General features: G+C 39.9%; 1 protein-coding gene across 6 annotated transcripts in view; it reads right to left on the reverse strand.

Moving 5' to 3' along the window:
* ANKRD44 (ankyrin repeat domain 44) overlaps positions 1-17,024 on the reverse strand; it is a 344,106-nt gene that overhangs the window by 141,343 nt on the left and 185,739 nt on the right. For all 6 annotated transcript variants that reach the window (XM_057301464.1, XM_034954727.3, XM_063595508.1 and 3 more), the window contains exon 9: positions 8,697-8,775. In XM_057301464.1, coding sequence (XP_057157447.1) covers positions 8,697-8,775 — 79 coding nt within the window. The remainder of the gene's footprint in view (positions 1-8,696; positions 8,776-17,024) is intronic.

Genomic DNA, 17,024 nt, shown 5'->3' on the forward strand with positions numbered 1-17,024 from the left:
AAACAAAAACAAAAACAAAAAAAATCCCCCTACTTAACAGTATTTCCTAGAACTCACTTCTAAAGATGACTTCTTGGAGATCTTCCTGATTTTTGTACAGTTTTATTGTTTTCCATTGCACAGTTGTACTAGTTTAGTACACTTGTCTCCTATGGGTAAGCATTTAGGTTGTAAATAACATTTTGCTATTATCTGGAATGCCACAGTGAATAATCTCATATGTATGTTGCTTCATATTTGTTAGATGTATCTTCAAGGTAAATTTTCAGAAGGGAGATATCTAGGTCAAAGGGAAAATTAATATGTGGTTTTGTCAGATTTTGCCAGATTTCTCTCTGTAGGCACGGTGCAATTTTACACTCTAACCAGCACAGTATGAGAGGCACTTTTCCTTATAGCCTTGTCAAGCTTTTGAATATCTGCTATCTGATGGGTGAGAGCTGGTATCTCTCTGCAGCTTTCATTTACATTTCTCTTATTATGAGGGAAGTTGAACATCTTTTCATATGTTATAGAAGGACCATTTGTTTATCTTTTTCTGTAAACTATTTTTCATGACTTTTGCTCATTTTTCTAAGTTTGTGGGTATGTCCTTAAACATATACACAATACTGATATCTAAACCATATACACATATCTATATATGCTAGTATAAGTAATATAAAACCCCAAGAAATAGAAATATGTGAATGGCTTAAATGTCCTCAAACATACAAACAAACTTAGAAAAATGAGCAAAAGTGATTTTCAATAACTTTTAAAACGAGTAAGCTCTATTTGGGAGATTACTCATTTATCAGCAATACATGTTACAATTATTTTTCTCCCAGGTTTTGTTTTTAATTTTTGATGTTTTTTTCCCTGTCAAAAAAATTTGGGGGGTGGCGGGGCGTGGTGGCTCATGCCTGTAATCCCAGCACTTTGGGAGGCCAAGATGGGCAGATCACGAGGTCAGGAGATCAAGACCATCCTGGCAAACATGGTGAAACCCCATCTCTACCAAAAACACAAAAAATTAGCCAGCATGGTGGCAGACACCTGTAGTTCCAGTTACTCGGGAGGCTGAGGCAGGAGAATGGTGTGAACCCGGGAGGCAGAGCTTGCAGTGAGCCAAGATCATGCCACTGCGCTCCAGCCTGGGCGACAGAGTGAGACTCCATCTCAAAAAAAAAAAAAAAAAAATGGGGGGAGGAATGTATTATTCTTTTATCATGTTTGGGTTTGTTGTTAGGGAGTCTTTCCCTATACCCTGGTAACAAAGAAATTGACACATGTTTTCTATACGTGAAAGGTTTTCTTTTTCAGATATAGATATCTGATCCTTTTGGAGTTTATCTTGGTGGTGTGTTTGTTGACTGACTAAATAAATGTTCCCTGAATGCCTAAAAGACTGAAAATTCAAGAAAACAGCCTGAACAAATTCACAGAGGCAGAAACTAGATTAGTGGTTGCCAGGGGCTGGGGACAAATGGGGAGTGATGACTAATGGGTATGAGGTTTCTTTTTGTACTGATATCTAAACCATATACATACCTATATATGCTAGGATAAGTAATATAAATATGAATGACTTCAATCTAGAAAGGTGTGATACATTTGTTTTAAGTACCTTATTTCTGATTGAGAAAGTATTTTCTTATTGTAGAAAATTTAGAAGATGTAGTAAAATAGAAATACAAAGAAGAAAACAGAAGTCATCTATAAATTCACTGACTATCCAAGATAGTCAGTACTAGTATTTTGGAATATTTCCTCCCAGTTGTATGTATGTGTGCATGTGTGTGTAGAATTTTCCCATGGTTGAGTTCCCGGTGTAGAAAAAGTTTTTTAGTCCTACATTCTCCTTTAATGTTACATTACAAACCTTCCCATGTCATTAATTTTTTTCATTAATATAATTGTAAATGACTATATAATATCAGTATCTAGAGAATTTACTTAGCAAGTCCCCAATTAATAGGCATTGAGGGCATACCCAAATCTTTGCTATTAAGAAAAACACAGGAATGAACATATTTACAAATAGTCTTTACATTTCAGATGATTTCCTTTAGTAACTTTTTTCTTTTTCCTGAGACAAAGTCTTGCTTTGTCACCCAGGCTGGAGTGCAGTGACACAGTCTCGGCTCACTGCAACCTCCCCTTCTCAGATTCAAACAATTCTCCTGCCTCAGCCTCCCAAGTAGCTGGGATTACAGGTGCTTGCCACCATGCCTCGCTAATTTTTGTATTTTTAGTACAGATGTGGTTTTGCCATGTTGGCCAGGCTGGTCTCGAACTCCTGACCTCAAGTAATCTACTTGTCTCGGCCTCCCAAAGTGCTGGAATTATAGGCGTGACCCACCACACCCAGGCAGCAACATTTTTAAAAGTAGGACTATTGGACTAAAAGTATGGAGACCCTTGATACACACCAGCAAAAAACTTTTGAGAAAGGCTCTGTCCATTAGCATTCCCATTAGCAGTATACTTGAGCATTATACCAAAAAGAAGCCATTGAGAGTCTTCTCAGCTCTGGGGAAAGGGCATTATCTTCCAGGCCAGGACACTGTCCCTTGTAATAAGATCGTCCATAAGGTCCTCATCAGATCTATATGGTCCTTCATTCCAATGAATCCTACTATTGGCCATTATAACTAACAACTCCCCAACATTTATTTTCAGCAAACAACGCTTTTTCTAGCCAAGTGTACTGGCAAAACGCAGGGCTAGAGTATAAAAATATTTGCTACAAAGTGAAATGATTAACAAAAATGTGTGCACTTTGTGAAGGGGACAATTGTTTCAAAAACTCCAATTAGCACACACAGGATTTTGGATGCTTCCCTCTACTCTCAAGACTTCTGTGTGTAGAATTTTGTTTGAAAATCAACTTGCTGCCAGTAAGTTTACCCATTTGGGGGTTTGCAACTTAATAGCTGTTTACGAAAAGGGAATCCCTTTTTAACTGACTGGGACAGAGAAATGTAAATGGGAACTTGAATAGAAATACTGATCTTTCTTCAAATCTTTGTTTCTGTGTTACAGTGGGGTTCTTTTGTTATTGTTATTTTGGGGTTTTTTTGAGACGGACTCTCGCTTTTGTTGCCCAGGCTGGAGTTCAGTGGTGTAATCTCGGCTCACTGCAACCTCTGCCTCCCGGGTTCAAGTGATTCTCCTGTCTCATCCTCCCGAGTAGCTGGGATTATAAGCACATGCCATCATGCTCAGCTAATTTTTGTATTTTTAGTGGAGATGAGGTTTTGCCATGTTGGCCAGGCTAGTCTCTAATGCTGACCTCAAGCAATCCACCTGCCTCAGCCTCCCAAAGTGCTGGGATTACAAGCGTGAGCCACTGTATCTGGCTTTATTTTAAAAATGAATTGTCCAGATAATAGAGTATGATCACTTCTGTAAAGTAATAATTAAATATCTTTACATATATTCTTAAATACATAGAAAAATCCAGAAGTGTCACCAAACTGCCAATAAAAATTATTGGGATAGGGCTGAGGAGACACATTGGTGGAGATCACGGAATCTCTTTCATGACTTAATTTTAGTTTACGGTGAGCATGTACTAATTTTATAATCAGGAAAAATAATAAAGTTAGTTATTGTGATCATCTAGGGACTCAACAGACAGTTAACTATGATCTGAATTTAGAAGTGTCCAATTGAGATCAATTCATTTTATGACTTGTTGGTAGCTTTGGAGACAGGCAGCCACCTCGTCCCCACAGATACCTCAGAGCAATCCAGTGTGCACGTATCCATATCAGAGCTGCCTACGGTGGTCTGCCTGAAAGCCCCAGCTGTCGAGCTGATCCAGGGAGATGTGGGACAGAGATCCCCAGACTGCAGAGAAGTCTGCCCTGGACAAACACTCCATCAGTCCACATCCTTCCCAGCCAAGAGTCACCAAATCATTCTTAAAAAGTGTTAGAGCCTCCAGGTTTACCAGTCTCAAATATGCCAAAAATTGGGTAGAGAAAGGGAAGAGTGAAAACTATCAGGAAGGATGGAGTAGGGGTCTGAGCTGATAAAAGTTTTTTCTTGCAGTTGTTGCTTTCATTTTACAAGTCAGTTTAAAACTGTAAAAATATAGATAACTGGCCAGGCACGGAGACTCACGCCTGTAATCCCAGCACTTTGCAAGGCCAAGGTGGGCAGATCACCTGAGGCCAGGAGTTCAAGAACAGCCTGGCCAATATGGCGAAACCCCATCTCTACTAAAAATACAAAAATTAGCCAGGTGTGGTGGCAAGCTACCTGAGTAGTCCTAGCTACTTGAGAGGCTGAGGCAGGGGAATTTCTTCAACCCGGGAGGCAGAGATAGCAGTGAGCCGAGATCGCGCCACTGCAGTCCAGCCTGGGCTACACAGCGAGATTTCACCGCAAAAAAAGAAAGATAATTATTGTCCATATGTGCTTTTGTTATCATTTAAAATATATTTCAGGAGGCCAGTCGCAGTGGCTCACGCCTGTAATCCCAGCACTTTGGGAGGCCGAGGCAGGCAGATCACGAGGTCAGGAGATTGAGACCATCCTGGCTAACATGGTGAAAGCCCATCTCTATTAAAAAACACAAAAAATTAGCTGGGCGTGGTGGCGGGCGCATGTAGTCCCAGCTACTCGGGAGGCTGAGGCAGGAGAATGGAGTGAACCCGGGAGGCAAAGCTTGCAGTGAGCTGAGATGGTGCCACTGCACTCCAGCCTGGGTGACAGAGCAAGACTCCGTCTCAAATATATATATATATATTTTTTTTTTTTTTTCCAGGAAAACATAACTTAGTGGAAAAATAAAAGACAGACTCTCTATTTGTTATCTGAAAACATGTTTTCTATTTAAACAGCACCTCTAGATAAGTGCATTTCTATCTTACAATTACTCCACAAACCTTGCCATTTTCATTTGAAAATTTTTAAAACTTGCTTGGAATGCAAATGAAATCTCTTTACCGTTTGTCATTTGAAGGTTGCAAGTTAAATATTGGAGATTGATCATTGACAACCAGTGAGGAAAATAAACATTTGCCAGTTTAGAAGTATGCAGAGCATGTCAGAAAGGATAATTAATTAGTATCCTCTAAGCATTCATCTGAAATTAGTTTTTCATTGCACAAACAAGAATGATCAGCTTATTAAGTTGCCTTGGAAGGATTGTGAGCCAAAGGGTCAAAAATTCACATTGACTCATCCTAACCTACAACTTGACTCTTCCTTTTCAAACTCTATTTATTTTTAAAGCTTCTGTGAAGAAAACATCATTTTTGAACTTGTGTAACCTGCTGGACGGCATCTGAGGGGGGTGCCTAGGGCCAATGGTGAGGTCAAATGCCTTCAGACACCAGATGCTGTCTTCGGTCAGTTGCTTTCCCTCTATTGCTGTGACAACACAGCTTCAGACAACAAACAATGTGATTGGATAGCAGAGGTAGTCTTTGCTTACTAACTAAAAAAGAGTGGGTTTTTTTTTTTTCATTATTGTCTTACTAAAGCTGGATGATTCTGGAAAAACAAAGTTATGAAAACTAGTAATCCTGACTGGAGAGCAGTCAGAGAAGCAGAGAAAACTATTCAAAGTCCAAACACCAATGCAATTTAACAAAACAAATAAATACAAAGAACATTCCTCAGTAGCATGTTTAGTTGCTTCAGGGAGCCAAATGCTGTGCCCATGTGGTCCTGGAGGACAGAGGGGCTCCTGCTAGGTGATGTCCCACTCTGGGGGGACTGACACCAGGCCCTAGGGGCATGAGCTTCCGGAGAGGGAGTGTCCCGGCAACAGCCCAAGATTCTTCCCAGAAGGAAGCCAACAAACAGGAGGTAAAAAAAGAACTTCCTTTTCTTCTCCCCAAGGGCATTTAAAAAAATGTCAAATGGAAGAATTCACAGTTCTCACATGTGTTATGAATGCAAAAAAATTGTCAGTTGAGATAAGAGAATACCAAAGCATCCTTTTACAGGGAAAACTCTATTTCAAATATAAGTGACTCTCAGAGTAAACAGAATTCAATTTTAAAAGGAATTTTTTTAAAACACCATTGGTTTCTGGAGGTCATGTTTATAAGCGTGGTGGTTGAGAGTTCAGTCTCTGATGTCAGACTGCCTGTGTTCAGATCCCTATTCCTCAACATACTGGCCATTTATCCAGACACAAGTGACAACCTCTCTGCCTCAGCTTCCTCATCTTTGAAATGGAGATAATCATAGTACCTTTTTCTCATAGGGTGGTTGAAAGGCTTTATAAGTGGTGTTTAGCCAAGTGCCTGGCACACTATGAACACTTGGCTTTATCATTATCACTTAGCTTTATCATTATACATAATAGGCTACATATTATAGCCACTATATCCTTATCAATTCAGGCCCCTGGACCCCACCCAATCCATAAGCAAGATGCCAGGACAACCAAGAATGAGAGAGGTTCTGAAACAGAGATCCCCTGACCACAGAGGATAAGAGACAGGGTCTCTTTTAGGTCTCCCCCAACTCAAAAGTCTAGCAACAGCAGGGCACGGTGGCTCACACCTGTTAGCCCAGCATTTTGGGAGGCCAAGGTGGACAGATCATTTGAGGCCAGGAGTTGAGACCAGCCTGGCCAACTCATGGCAAAACCCCATCTCTAGTAAAAATACAAAAATTAGCTGGGCATGGTGGCACACCTGTAGTCCCAGCTACTTGGGAGGCTGAGGCACAAGAATTGCTTGAATCCGAGAGGCAGATGTTGCAGTGAGCTGAGATCACCCCATTTCACTCCAGCCTGAGCAACAGAGTGAGACAGTGTCTTAAAAAACAACAACAACAACAACAACAACAAAAACACAAATAAACAAAAAAAGTCTAGCAAGAATATCCAGGCAGGACATGGAATTCTTCCAGCCCACATGGCTCTTGGAGAGGTCAAAGCTGCCAGCAGTCCCCTGGGACTGTTGTAAGCATGCCAGCAGGACAGAGAGGAGATGCGTCATAGAGATGACCAGCATGGCCTGACGCACAGGGATGAACCTGCGGGGAAGGCAGTGCTTAGAAGGAGAAAAGTTGTTTTCCCTCCAACCTTGTCTCTGGAGCTTGAAGTTGCTCTAAAAGGGAACCAAGCTGTTTAAGTTTTGTTTGTTTCTAAAAGTTTTGTTTGTTTTTAAAGGGGGGTGGACATTATTTCTGAAAAACAGTTGAGAAATACAGTGGCATAAGAGACGTGCTCGAAAGAGACTAGGGTCACTCCCCCCGACCCCCTTTATTTACATTCAGCAAAATAAAACACGGTGGCCTTTTCAATAAAATGAATGTCAAAGGCATAGCACATATTTCAAATTAGAAATAATGGGTATTGCACGGTTAATTTCTGTTTTACCTTCCTTGGCTCACTGGAAACTTGTTAGGATTTCTTTTCCCTATAGCTTCACTGGAATGCATATAAATTTCCTTTGCTTTGCTGCAGATATTTTGCTTGCTAAGCATAATTCCACTGGCTGGTCTTCCATCCAAATGTCAAATGACTTCTTTGTTTTATGTCTTAAGTGACTAAGACATAACTCAGTGCCACTAATAATTCAAGTGTATGTGGTCCGAAATTCTTATAGATGAGAAAAATACAGGTCCAAGGAAACTGACTAATATCAGAATTTTGAGAAGTAGAAGTATGGGTCAACTAAAAATAGGAACTGCCAGATTGACCTGGAATATCAGCTTAAAATCTGAACTAAACCTGGTTTTTGTCTTTTTTAAATACTCTCTAAGATTTACTAATAGAAGTGATGCTGCTGGCCATGACCCCCTATTAGTAACATGAACCAGGATGTAAAATGATACTCCCTAGTACTTTGACTTCAGTGACAACCTGATGGTTCAAGCATACCTTTGTCGTAAGCCCAGAAAGTTACTATATTACTGTGACTTTCCCAGGTCTTCTCTGTCAAGCCTGTGAATTTTTTTTTTTTTTTAAGACAAAGTCTCGCTCTGTCACCCAGGCTAGAGTGCAATGGCACAATCTTGGCTCACTGCAACTTCCTCCTCCCGAGTTCAAGCGATTCTCCTGCCTCAGCCTCCTGAGTAGCTGGGATTATAGGCACCTGCCACCACTCCTGGCTAATTTTTGCATTTTTAGTAAAGACAGGGTTTCACCATGTTGGCCAGGCTGGTCTCGAACTCCTGACCTCAGGTGATCTGCCCACCTCGGCCTCCCAAAGTGCCTGGGATTACAGACGTGAGCCACCACGCCCACCTAAGCCTGTGATTTTATGATCCTTTATATCACATCCTTACCTGCTTTTCCTCTAAGTCATCTCATTTTTCCTAATTTTGCCCAACTAGCTTAATAAGTTTTAACTTAGGAAATTATAGTGAACTCTAAAATTTAAAAATAATTCAGATTTGTTGCTGGAAAATGAATGCTACTTACCTTTATTAGTTTCAGAGTGAGATGCACAGGATCTTGAGCCTATATAAATACATCATTTCCAATTTCAAAGCTCATGCTCTGTGCCTGACTCCAAATTGACTGTGAAACTGTGGCTTTATGTTTTTACTATTAAGGTGGATGTTGATGACATGTCTGATGAACAGTTTTTAGCAAAGTACATCAAAGAATTATGTAATTGCATGCTTACTAAAACTCCAAAACAGGGCATCGACTTTCATATGCAGGTGACTGACAGCCAAATTCACAACAAGAAACTATCGAAATAATGACACTACTGAAGCATCTCTCTTACCATTCTGAATGAGGGTCTGTGACCGTGTGAACCTTCCATGGACAGCTGTCATGTGCAGTGGACTTTTGCCATCTTTACTCTAAAAAAAAGAGAGGGAGAGAAAAACAATGGAGGTGCTCATGAGCCAGTGACACCCATCTGAAATACCCCTACGGACACTCCTAATAATGCCCTGAAAACATTCATTTATTTATTTATTTTTTAAGTATGATCAACATGAGGCTGCAGTGAGCTAGGATTTTACCACTGCACTCCAGCCTGGGTGACAGAATGACATTCTTCTAAATAAAATAAAATAAAAGTATGATCAACAATTACAAGAGGCAAAGATAATTTTGAAAGGAAAAGATAAAATGTACCTGACCTCTCAAGTTATTGCATAACATCACATGTTTTAAAAGCTTAGAGAAACAGTTATCTGAAACCTTTATTCCTCTCCTGTGATCTACTGGAGAAGGAAGTTTCCTTCAAGGTGTTTTTTTCAACCTTTGTCTATAGTACACAAAAAAGACAAATGTGTTAACTTGCATGGTCTTCTTTAAGCTGAAGCTGACCAAATGGCTCTGAATCACTGCAACTCTTAAAACTGACCTGAGGCCGGGTGTGGTGGCTCACACCTGTAATCCCAGCACTTTGGGAGGCCAAGGCAGGTGGATCGTTTGAGATAGTTCAAGAACAGCCCGGCCAACATGGTGAAACCCCATCTCTACCAAAAATACAAAAATTAGCCAGGCATGGTGGCACATGCCTGTAATCCCAGCTACTGGGGAGGCTGAGGTGGGAGAATTGCTTGAATCCAGGAGGCGGAGGTTGCAGTGAGCCAAGATCGTGCCACTGCACTCCAGCCTGGGTGACAGAGTGAGACTCTGTCTCAAAAAAAAAAAAAAAGAAAAAAGAAAAGAAAACTGATCTGGAACCCTCTACTATTCCCTCCATTATAATTCCATTTTTAAAAAAAACATCACTTTTAAAATAAAATAAAACAAAAAAGAAAAAATTTAAACAAAAGAATAAAGAAAAAGAAAAAAACAGAAAAAAACAAAACCATAATTTTTTACTGTTCCAAAAGAGAATCTCTTACTTCACTTAACTCATTAGAAGTCACAGGACTAAGGCATGCAACTGTTTAGGAAATTGCCTTTTGAATGACCAGCTGGGAATGTGTGCTGAATTCATATATTTGTTACTATTCATGATCGAAATTATGAAATTTCCTGACACAGATTTAGCCAAAACACAGAAATGTACAACATCTATATACCAATCATCATTATACTAAATACCAAGATACCATATGTAACTAAGAAATAGTAATTTACAGAATTTCTTCTGAAAATAGGCCCAAAAGAAAATATTACTGTTATTTTAGAATAAAAGTATCCCCAGTAGAGAGAATGTATTTTCATCCAAGTATTGTTATCAAAAAAATCTATGTAACACTTATTTTTATAAGTCTCAGAGGAAAAATTTCTCTGAGATTAAAATACGAGGTTTTAAAAATGCATGTTCATTTTGTGATGAAATCCAAATGCCTGTATTTTAAAATGACTGTTTTTAAAACTCCATCTTGGAAAACAAATAATAATTTAGGTAAGTATTTCTTAGAGTGGAACAAGGACTGCCTATGTCTGAATCACCCAGGATTCTTGTTAGAAATATGAATTCTGGGCCAGGCGCGGTGGCTCACGCCTGTAATCCCAGCACTTTGGGAGGCTGAGGCGGGAGGATCAAGAGGTCAGGAGATAGAGACCATCTTGGCTAGCACGGTGAAACCCCGTCTCTACTAAAAATACAAAAAATTATCCAGGTGTGGTGGCGGGGCCTGTAGTCCTAGCTGCTTGGGAGGCTGAGGCAGGAGAATGGCATGAACCCGGGAGGCGGAGTTTGCAGTGAGCCAAAATCGTGCCACTGCACTCCAGCCTGGGCGACAGAGCGAGACTCCGTCTCAAAAAAAAGAAAAAAAAAAAAAAAAAGAAAAGAAAAAGAAAGAAAGAAAGAAAAAGAAATATGAATTCTGTACCTTAACCCTGAACTACAGAATTGGGGTAAGAGGGTCCCATTTTTAACCCCTGCTTTGGACTGTGGGCTAAAATAGGTTATAAAACCAAGGTTTTAACACAAGCATTTTATTATATTCTATAAGTCTATTCCTTAGAAATAAAAAAGGGATTACACATAGTCTGTGCCAAGAAAAAAAAGTTAATTAGAACGGTAAGTTCATCTTAATTGAAAAAAAAACTTGTATCATTATAATTCAATATTCTCAGGTAGATGTGGGAAGAAAAGAAATAATAGGATCTTTTCTCCATCTTCTATGAGTATAATCTGAATCAGAACAGACTGAGAAAGGAGAGCTGAAGCTTGATAATACTTTTAGAGGAAAAACTGGAGCAATCAAGAGAATGAGATACAACACCATCGCTGACCATGAGACATACTGGGAAGGAGAGCTCCTAAAAGTTATCTGATTCCAGAGCTAGGCCTTAGTTGTCGGGACTGCACACAGTTCCAAGGACTGAAACACCTGGGAACTACTTTGGAATAAGGATTTAAAACACCCCCTTCCAATTAAAAAGTGATGACACTTCAAAATAACTAAGGCGAGAGAAGGCAGAAATTGTGGAGTTGGCATTAACTTGTCCCTAGGTGGTGCTATTTCTTTAAATTTTGCTCCAGTGTTTTCTCTTAATATGAAACCATAAGTAATTATTAATTAAATATATCTAAAGCTATAAATACTTCAGCATTTAGAAAATATCTTCACAATATTCAGCTAAGCAATTTTCCATGTCTATAAAAGAGCTTAAAGGCTTTACCAAGGAGTAACCACCAACTTGGTGGTAGCTATCTAAGTTGCAGGCAGAGAGACAAAGCAGAAGTGATCTCTGAAGTGTGTGGTGGGCAAAGCCAGGCCCATTTCAGGGATAGCAAACACCACAACCTTCTTTTCTCTGACAGTGCTTGTGCACTTGTAAAGGGACAAGTAAATGGAGATGACCAAAGTTAGGTAAAATGCAAAGAACAGCCATATGATCAGTGGTGACAATTGCTTTGCATCCATCTTTGCAGATCTTTGCCTGGGTTCATCTATAGCCTGAGTCCAGGCTATAGCTGATATTTTTTTCTTCACATAGGGAAACAGGTAGATAAGGTGGGGAAATTGGGACAGAAAGCATTAAGAGTATCATGGCAGCCATTTTGGGACAACTTTGTTCACATGGTATGGGTGTAAAGGGAGCTCATTATTTCAAAAAGCTATAGAAAACCAATGAAACTCAAAAGGATAATACTTTTTATATAATCCTTAAAAGTTAGAACTCAGAACATTAAAGTTGAGACTAGGGAACCCTACTGAGTTTCATGATCTGAGAAATTGAAATTTATCATGCAGGGATACTGGCTGTTGCTACTATTCCTAGAACTGCACAAAAAGATAAAACATTCCTTGCGTTCTCAAAAGAGAGAATATGTGCAATTCTTCCATCTATTCAAAGCTTTTATGAAAATTTTTTTCTTAATTTCTAGTCTCCCTCCAATTTTCTAGCTACATTTTCCCATAGAATTTAGGGCTTTGAAATTTTTGTTATTTTGATAATCCATTTAATTAAGCAAGAAGCACTTCTATTGAGTTAGGCATAATCAAGCCCTAAGTCATAAAGGAAAAATACTGAGGATTAAAATATTTACAACAAATATTAGTACTCTTTCAGGGCAGAACTCAGCATTGCCTAAGGAAGATCAATCTTTGAACTAAAAGCAGTGTTTATATTTTCTTGACCACCAGTCTCCTCAGAAATCCATTCATTTTTTTCTTTTATTCCTAATGCCTTCTTTCCTCATCTTCCAATATCCCATATACCTTCCCTAAATTTACAGACATTGTTGTTCCCCAGGGTCTTGAAAGCATAATGTTCTCTGTGGCATGGTACACCCCTGGGGTCACAGAGCTCAGTGGCCCTACTACAGAGCAATAAAGGCTCTATGGGATAACATTAAGTCCAACCTGCGGTTAGGGGTGGGGTCAAATAAGGTGAGCAACCCAATAAGTCTTCCTAATTCAATGCAAGAGCCTCCTAAAATACTGGTGTGAAAAAGCCACACATTGTCCAATTTATTTTGTTTTGTTTTGTATGGTTCTAAGGGCAAGAGAGATGGAACGTGGTTGGCTCACTCATTCCTCTCCTTTCCCTTACTTCTCCAACGTTCTAAGTACCGTCCCTATCACTGCCTACTCTTGCCCATTCCAGTTTCCACCTTCAACTTCTCCAACACAACCTATTCCATAATTTGGTCCTGGTACATATAGAGAAGGGAACTGGTCCACTTCAAGCAGACATGTTTCAACTCCCATCTCTTAGAGCTAAATGATCTAAGAGCCTGCAGACAGAAAAGAATTGAGACCATGCACAGGCTAAATGTCAGTGAACAGGAGGTAGACAACCTGGCAATGGCAATTTCTGAGTCTGTCTTTCTAAGTTGTATCCAGCACAGCTCTATGTCTAGTGCCTTCTTTAATGCTTACTTTGAATGCTTGCTAAAAGAGCCTTGAGATGCTACAGAAATTACAATGTGGTCTCTAATGGAGAAGAAAAAATATTTTATACTTTCTCATGTTCTACCTATTTACAAATTATAAGTAAACCATCAATTGATTATTGTATCAGTAAAGTATATCTTTATTTTATCACAATTAAACTCATATCATGAAGTCAAAAAACAGGACCAGAGTCAATCAATGTAAGCAAAATGAGGAACTGTGAAATGCAGGCTGAACACACATCCCTCCTCCTCTTCCCATCCATCTTTTAGTTGCTCATGAAGACATCACTTTTACTATTTTGTGAGAATAGAGGAAAACAAAGTGAATATGTGGATAGGTACTGGCTGCATTTCAATATGCTACTTCCCTCAACTTTTGGAAAATCTAAACAAATACAAATTGTCTTGCGATCTACAAACACTTTCAAAATCCAAGGAGCAATGTGGTACAGAGAGATAACAACTTTAATTAGACAGCTACCTCCAGAGTCAGACAGGATGGCTCTATGGAAATGTTAGATGATCCGTGCATCCAGAGTGAATCTGGAATAACTAAGGAGGATTCAAAGAGATTTAGGAAATCGGAGGATACAGACAGAATAGATGAAGGGAGACTGAGAATGAAGGCTAGATTTGATTCAAAATCCTATTTACACAGAGTCAATCATAATAAACTCAAATCTCAGAGTTTTAAAATGGCATTTCTTATATTCTAGTTATGATCAGCAGTCCACAGGAAAAAAATATTAAAATTAAGGAATTATGCTTTTCAGCTCCATTTGTGGAAGGGAAGAAGGGGCTGCAAAAACCAATGTATCACAGAAGCTGAAGTCCCTTATCCAATCTGAACTGACCACTGGTCAGTTAACTGGAAGCAGTAGGCCGGTGTGCCAGAGAGTAGCCTTCTAGACTCTGGTATGGGGCACACCGAGAGCATCGGTGGCATGTTTTACAGATAAAATGAAGTGCATCAGACAACTCTGTGAATTAATTAAGTGGAGGTTGGTAAAGAGAGCGCCTTTATTAAATTCCAATAATTTCCCTTCCTTTGAAGGACTCACAGGATGTCCTTCAGATACCAGGATGGCAAGACAGATGTCTACAGTTTTGGGAACGTTGGCAGTTTGACCACCCACGTGCTTCCTGCCCCCTCAACACCACGCTCTGCGACTTCAGCCTCATGCAAAGATTCCTTACCAACCTCAGACGACAGTTCCTTGGTCTCTTTGATGCCCCCATTCTTTTTTGTCTGCTTTCCATCTTCATGAAAACACGACACTCCTTCCTGTCTCCTCTAACTCCTTTTATCATCCCTTTCTCTGGCTCTTTCTCCTCCTCCTGTTCCTAAGAGTAAAGGGCTGTCTCACTTTCTGTACTCGTGCTATTACATACTCTCTCCTTGGGTGGTCTCGTCCCTTTCTCCTGGTTTCAACAATCACCTTTACATGAATGAAGCAATCTACATTTTTTCTTCTGTTCTCTACCAGTCTGCCATGCTAGAACACCACATTTGACACTATTGGGCTTCTCAGACTGGCTATACCAAAACCTAAAAATCAGCTTTTCAAAAACTAAATATATTGGTTTAACTCCCTAAGCCTACTCTTCCTCCTGACGTCCTTCTTAATGAACATCAATAATAACATCTATTTTTCTAGTGCTTATCATGTGGCAGATATTATTCTACATGATTTATGTATGATAAAGCTGTTTAATATTCACAGCAGTTCCATGGAGAAGACACTATTGTTTCCCTAATTTTACAGATAAACTGAGACACACAAAGAGCTTGTTTATGATTATATAGATACTAAAAGTCAAGGCTAGGATTGGAATTTAGGCAGTCTGGCCCCAGAACTGAACACTTAACTACTCTGCTGTACCACCTTTCTTTGCCGGATTTCTTTCTTCCTTCCTACCTTCCTTCCTTCCTTTATTATTTATTTATTTTTATTTTTTTGACAGAGTCTTGCTCTGTTGCCCAGGCTGGAGTGCAGCGGTGGGATCTCAACTCACTGCAACCTACGCCTCTCAGATTCAAGCAATTCTCCTGCCTCAGCCTCCTGTGTCGCTGGGATTACAGGCATGCGCCACCACACCCAGCTAATTTTTGTATTTTTAGTGGAGACTGGCTTTTACCATGTTGGTCAGGCTGGTCTCGAATTCCTCACCTCGTGATCTGCCTGCCTTGGCCTCCCAAAGTGCTCGGATTACAGGTGTGAGCCACTGCGCCTGGCCAATTTTTGTATCTTTGGAGACAGGGTTTCACCATATTGGTCAGACTGGTCTTGAACTCCTGACCTCAGGTGATCCACCCACCTCGGCCTCCCAAAGTGCTGGATTACAGGCATGAGCCACCACGCCTGGCCTCTTTGCCACATTTCAATCCTTACATTAGTCTTCAACTCCTCCAGTTCATGTCCCACCAAGTCTTGCTGATTTTCTTTCTGCAAAGCCTCTCCCTTCAGTCCCGTTCCCCTGTTCTCTTATTACCTCTTACCAATGCCAGTTTTATTGATTTCTAGTTATCCACTAATCAGCTCTTCTCTAGGTCCACTATACCTGGGTTTTCTTTTTTTCAAAAGTGAAAATAGCTTTTTTGGTTTTCTGGATATAAAAATAACATGCTCTGCCAGGTGCAGTGGCTCATGCCTGTAATCCCAGCACTTTGGGAGGCTAAGGCAGGCAGATCACTTGAGCTCGGGAGTTGGAGGCCAGCCTGGGCAACATGGCAAAACCCCGTCTCTACAAAAAAATACAAAAATTAGCAGGGCGTGGTGGCGTACACCTGTAATCCCAGCTACTCGGGAGGCTGAGGCCAGAGGATGGCTTGAGCCTGGGAGGCAGAGGTTGCAGTCAGCCAAGATCCCACCACTGCACTCCAACCTAGGCAGCAGAGCCAGATCCTGTCTCAATAAAAAAATAATAATAATAAAAATAATTTTTTAAAATTCTCATTGTATCACAATCAGAAGACAAAAGCAAATACACAAAAAAGAAACTAAAGTCCGGGCGTGGTGGCTCACACCTGTAATCTCAGCACTTTGGGAGGCTGAGGTGGGTGGATTGCTTGAGCTCAGGAGTTAGAGACCAGCCTGGCCAACATGGCAAAAACCCCTCTCTACAAAAAAATACAAAAATTAGCTGGGCATGGTGGCAGGTGCCTGTAATCCCAGCTTCTCGGGAGGCTGAGGCAGGAGAATCACTTGAACTCAGGAGGCAGAAGTTGCAGTGAGCCAAGATCCTGCCATTGCACTCTAGCCTGAATGACAAGAGCAACATTCTATCTCAAAAACAAAAGAAAGAGAGAAAGAAAGAAAGAGAGAGAGAGAGAAAGAAAGAAAGAAAGAAAGAAAGAAAGAAAGAAAGAAAGAAAGAAAAACCTAAATCATAATTTTGTCTCTCTGCAGTGATAATTGTTGCTAGCATATTGGTACATACTCCAGAGAATTTTCTCTCTCTTTGCATCATCTACGCACATAACCATAACATTTTAGCATTAAAAAAGAGATCATATTTCTTTATTGCATTTCAATGTTTTCATTGATAATACTAGGTGTTATTAGCCATTTTGATATTTGCCATTCTTTAACACAAATGTACGTTTTTGTATTAGTTTGTATTTTTCTAATTACCAGTAATACTAGTTTTTCACAGGCTTAATGTATTTTTTATTCTCTCTTGTGATCTGACTTTTGCTCCATGTTTTCTAGTAATGATCACTTTTTCTTATTGATTTGTATGAGCTCTTTTTATATCAAGCATATTAACTATTTGCTTATCATGTAT

This window comes from Pan paniscus, chromosome 13 (genome assembly GCF_029289425.2).
Source record: "Pan paniscus chromosome 13, NHGRI_mPanPan1-v2.0_pri, whole genome shotgun sequence".
In the NCBI taxonomy this organism is placed as follows: domain Eukaryota; kingdom Metazoa; phylum Chordata; class Mammalia; order Primates; family Hominidae; genus Pan; species Pan paniscus.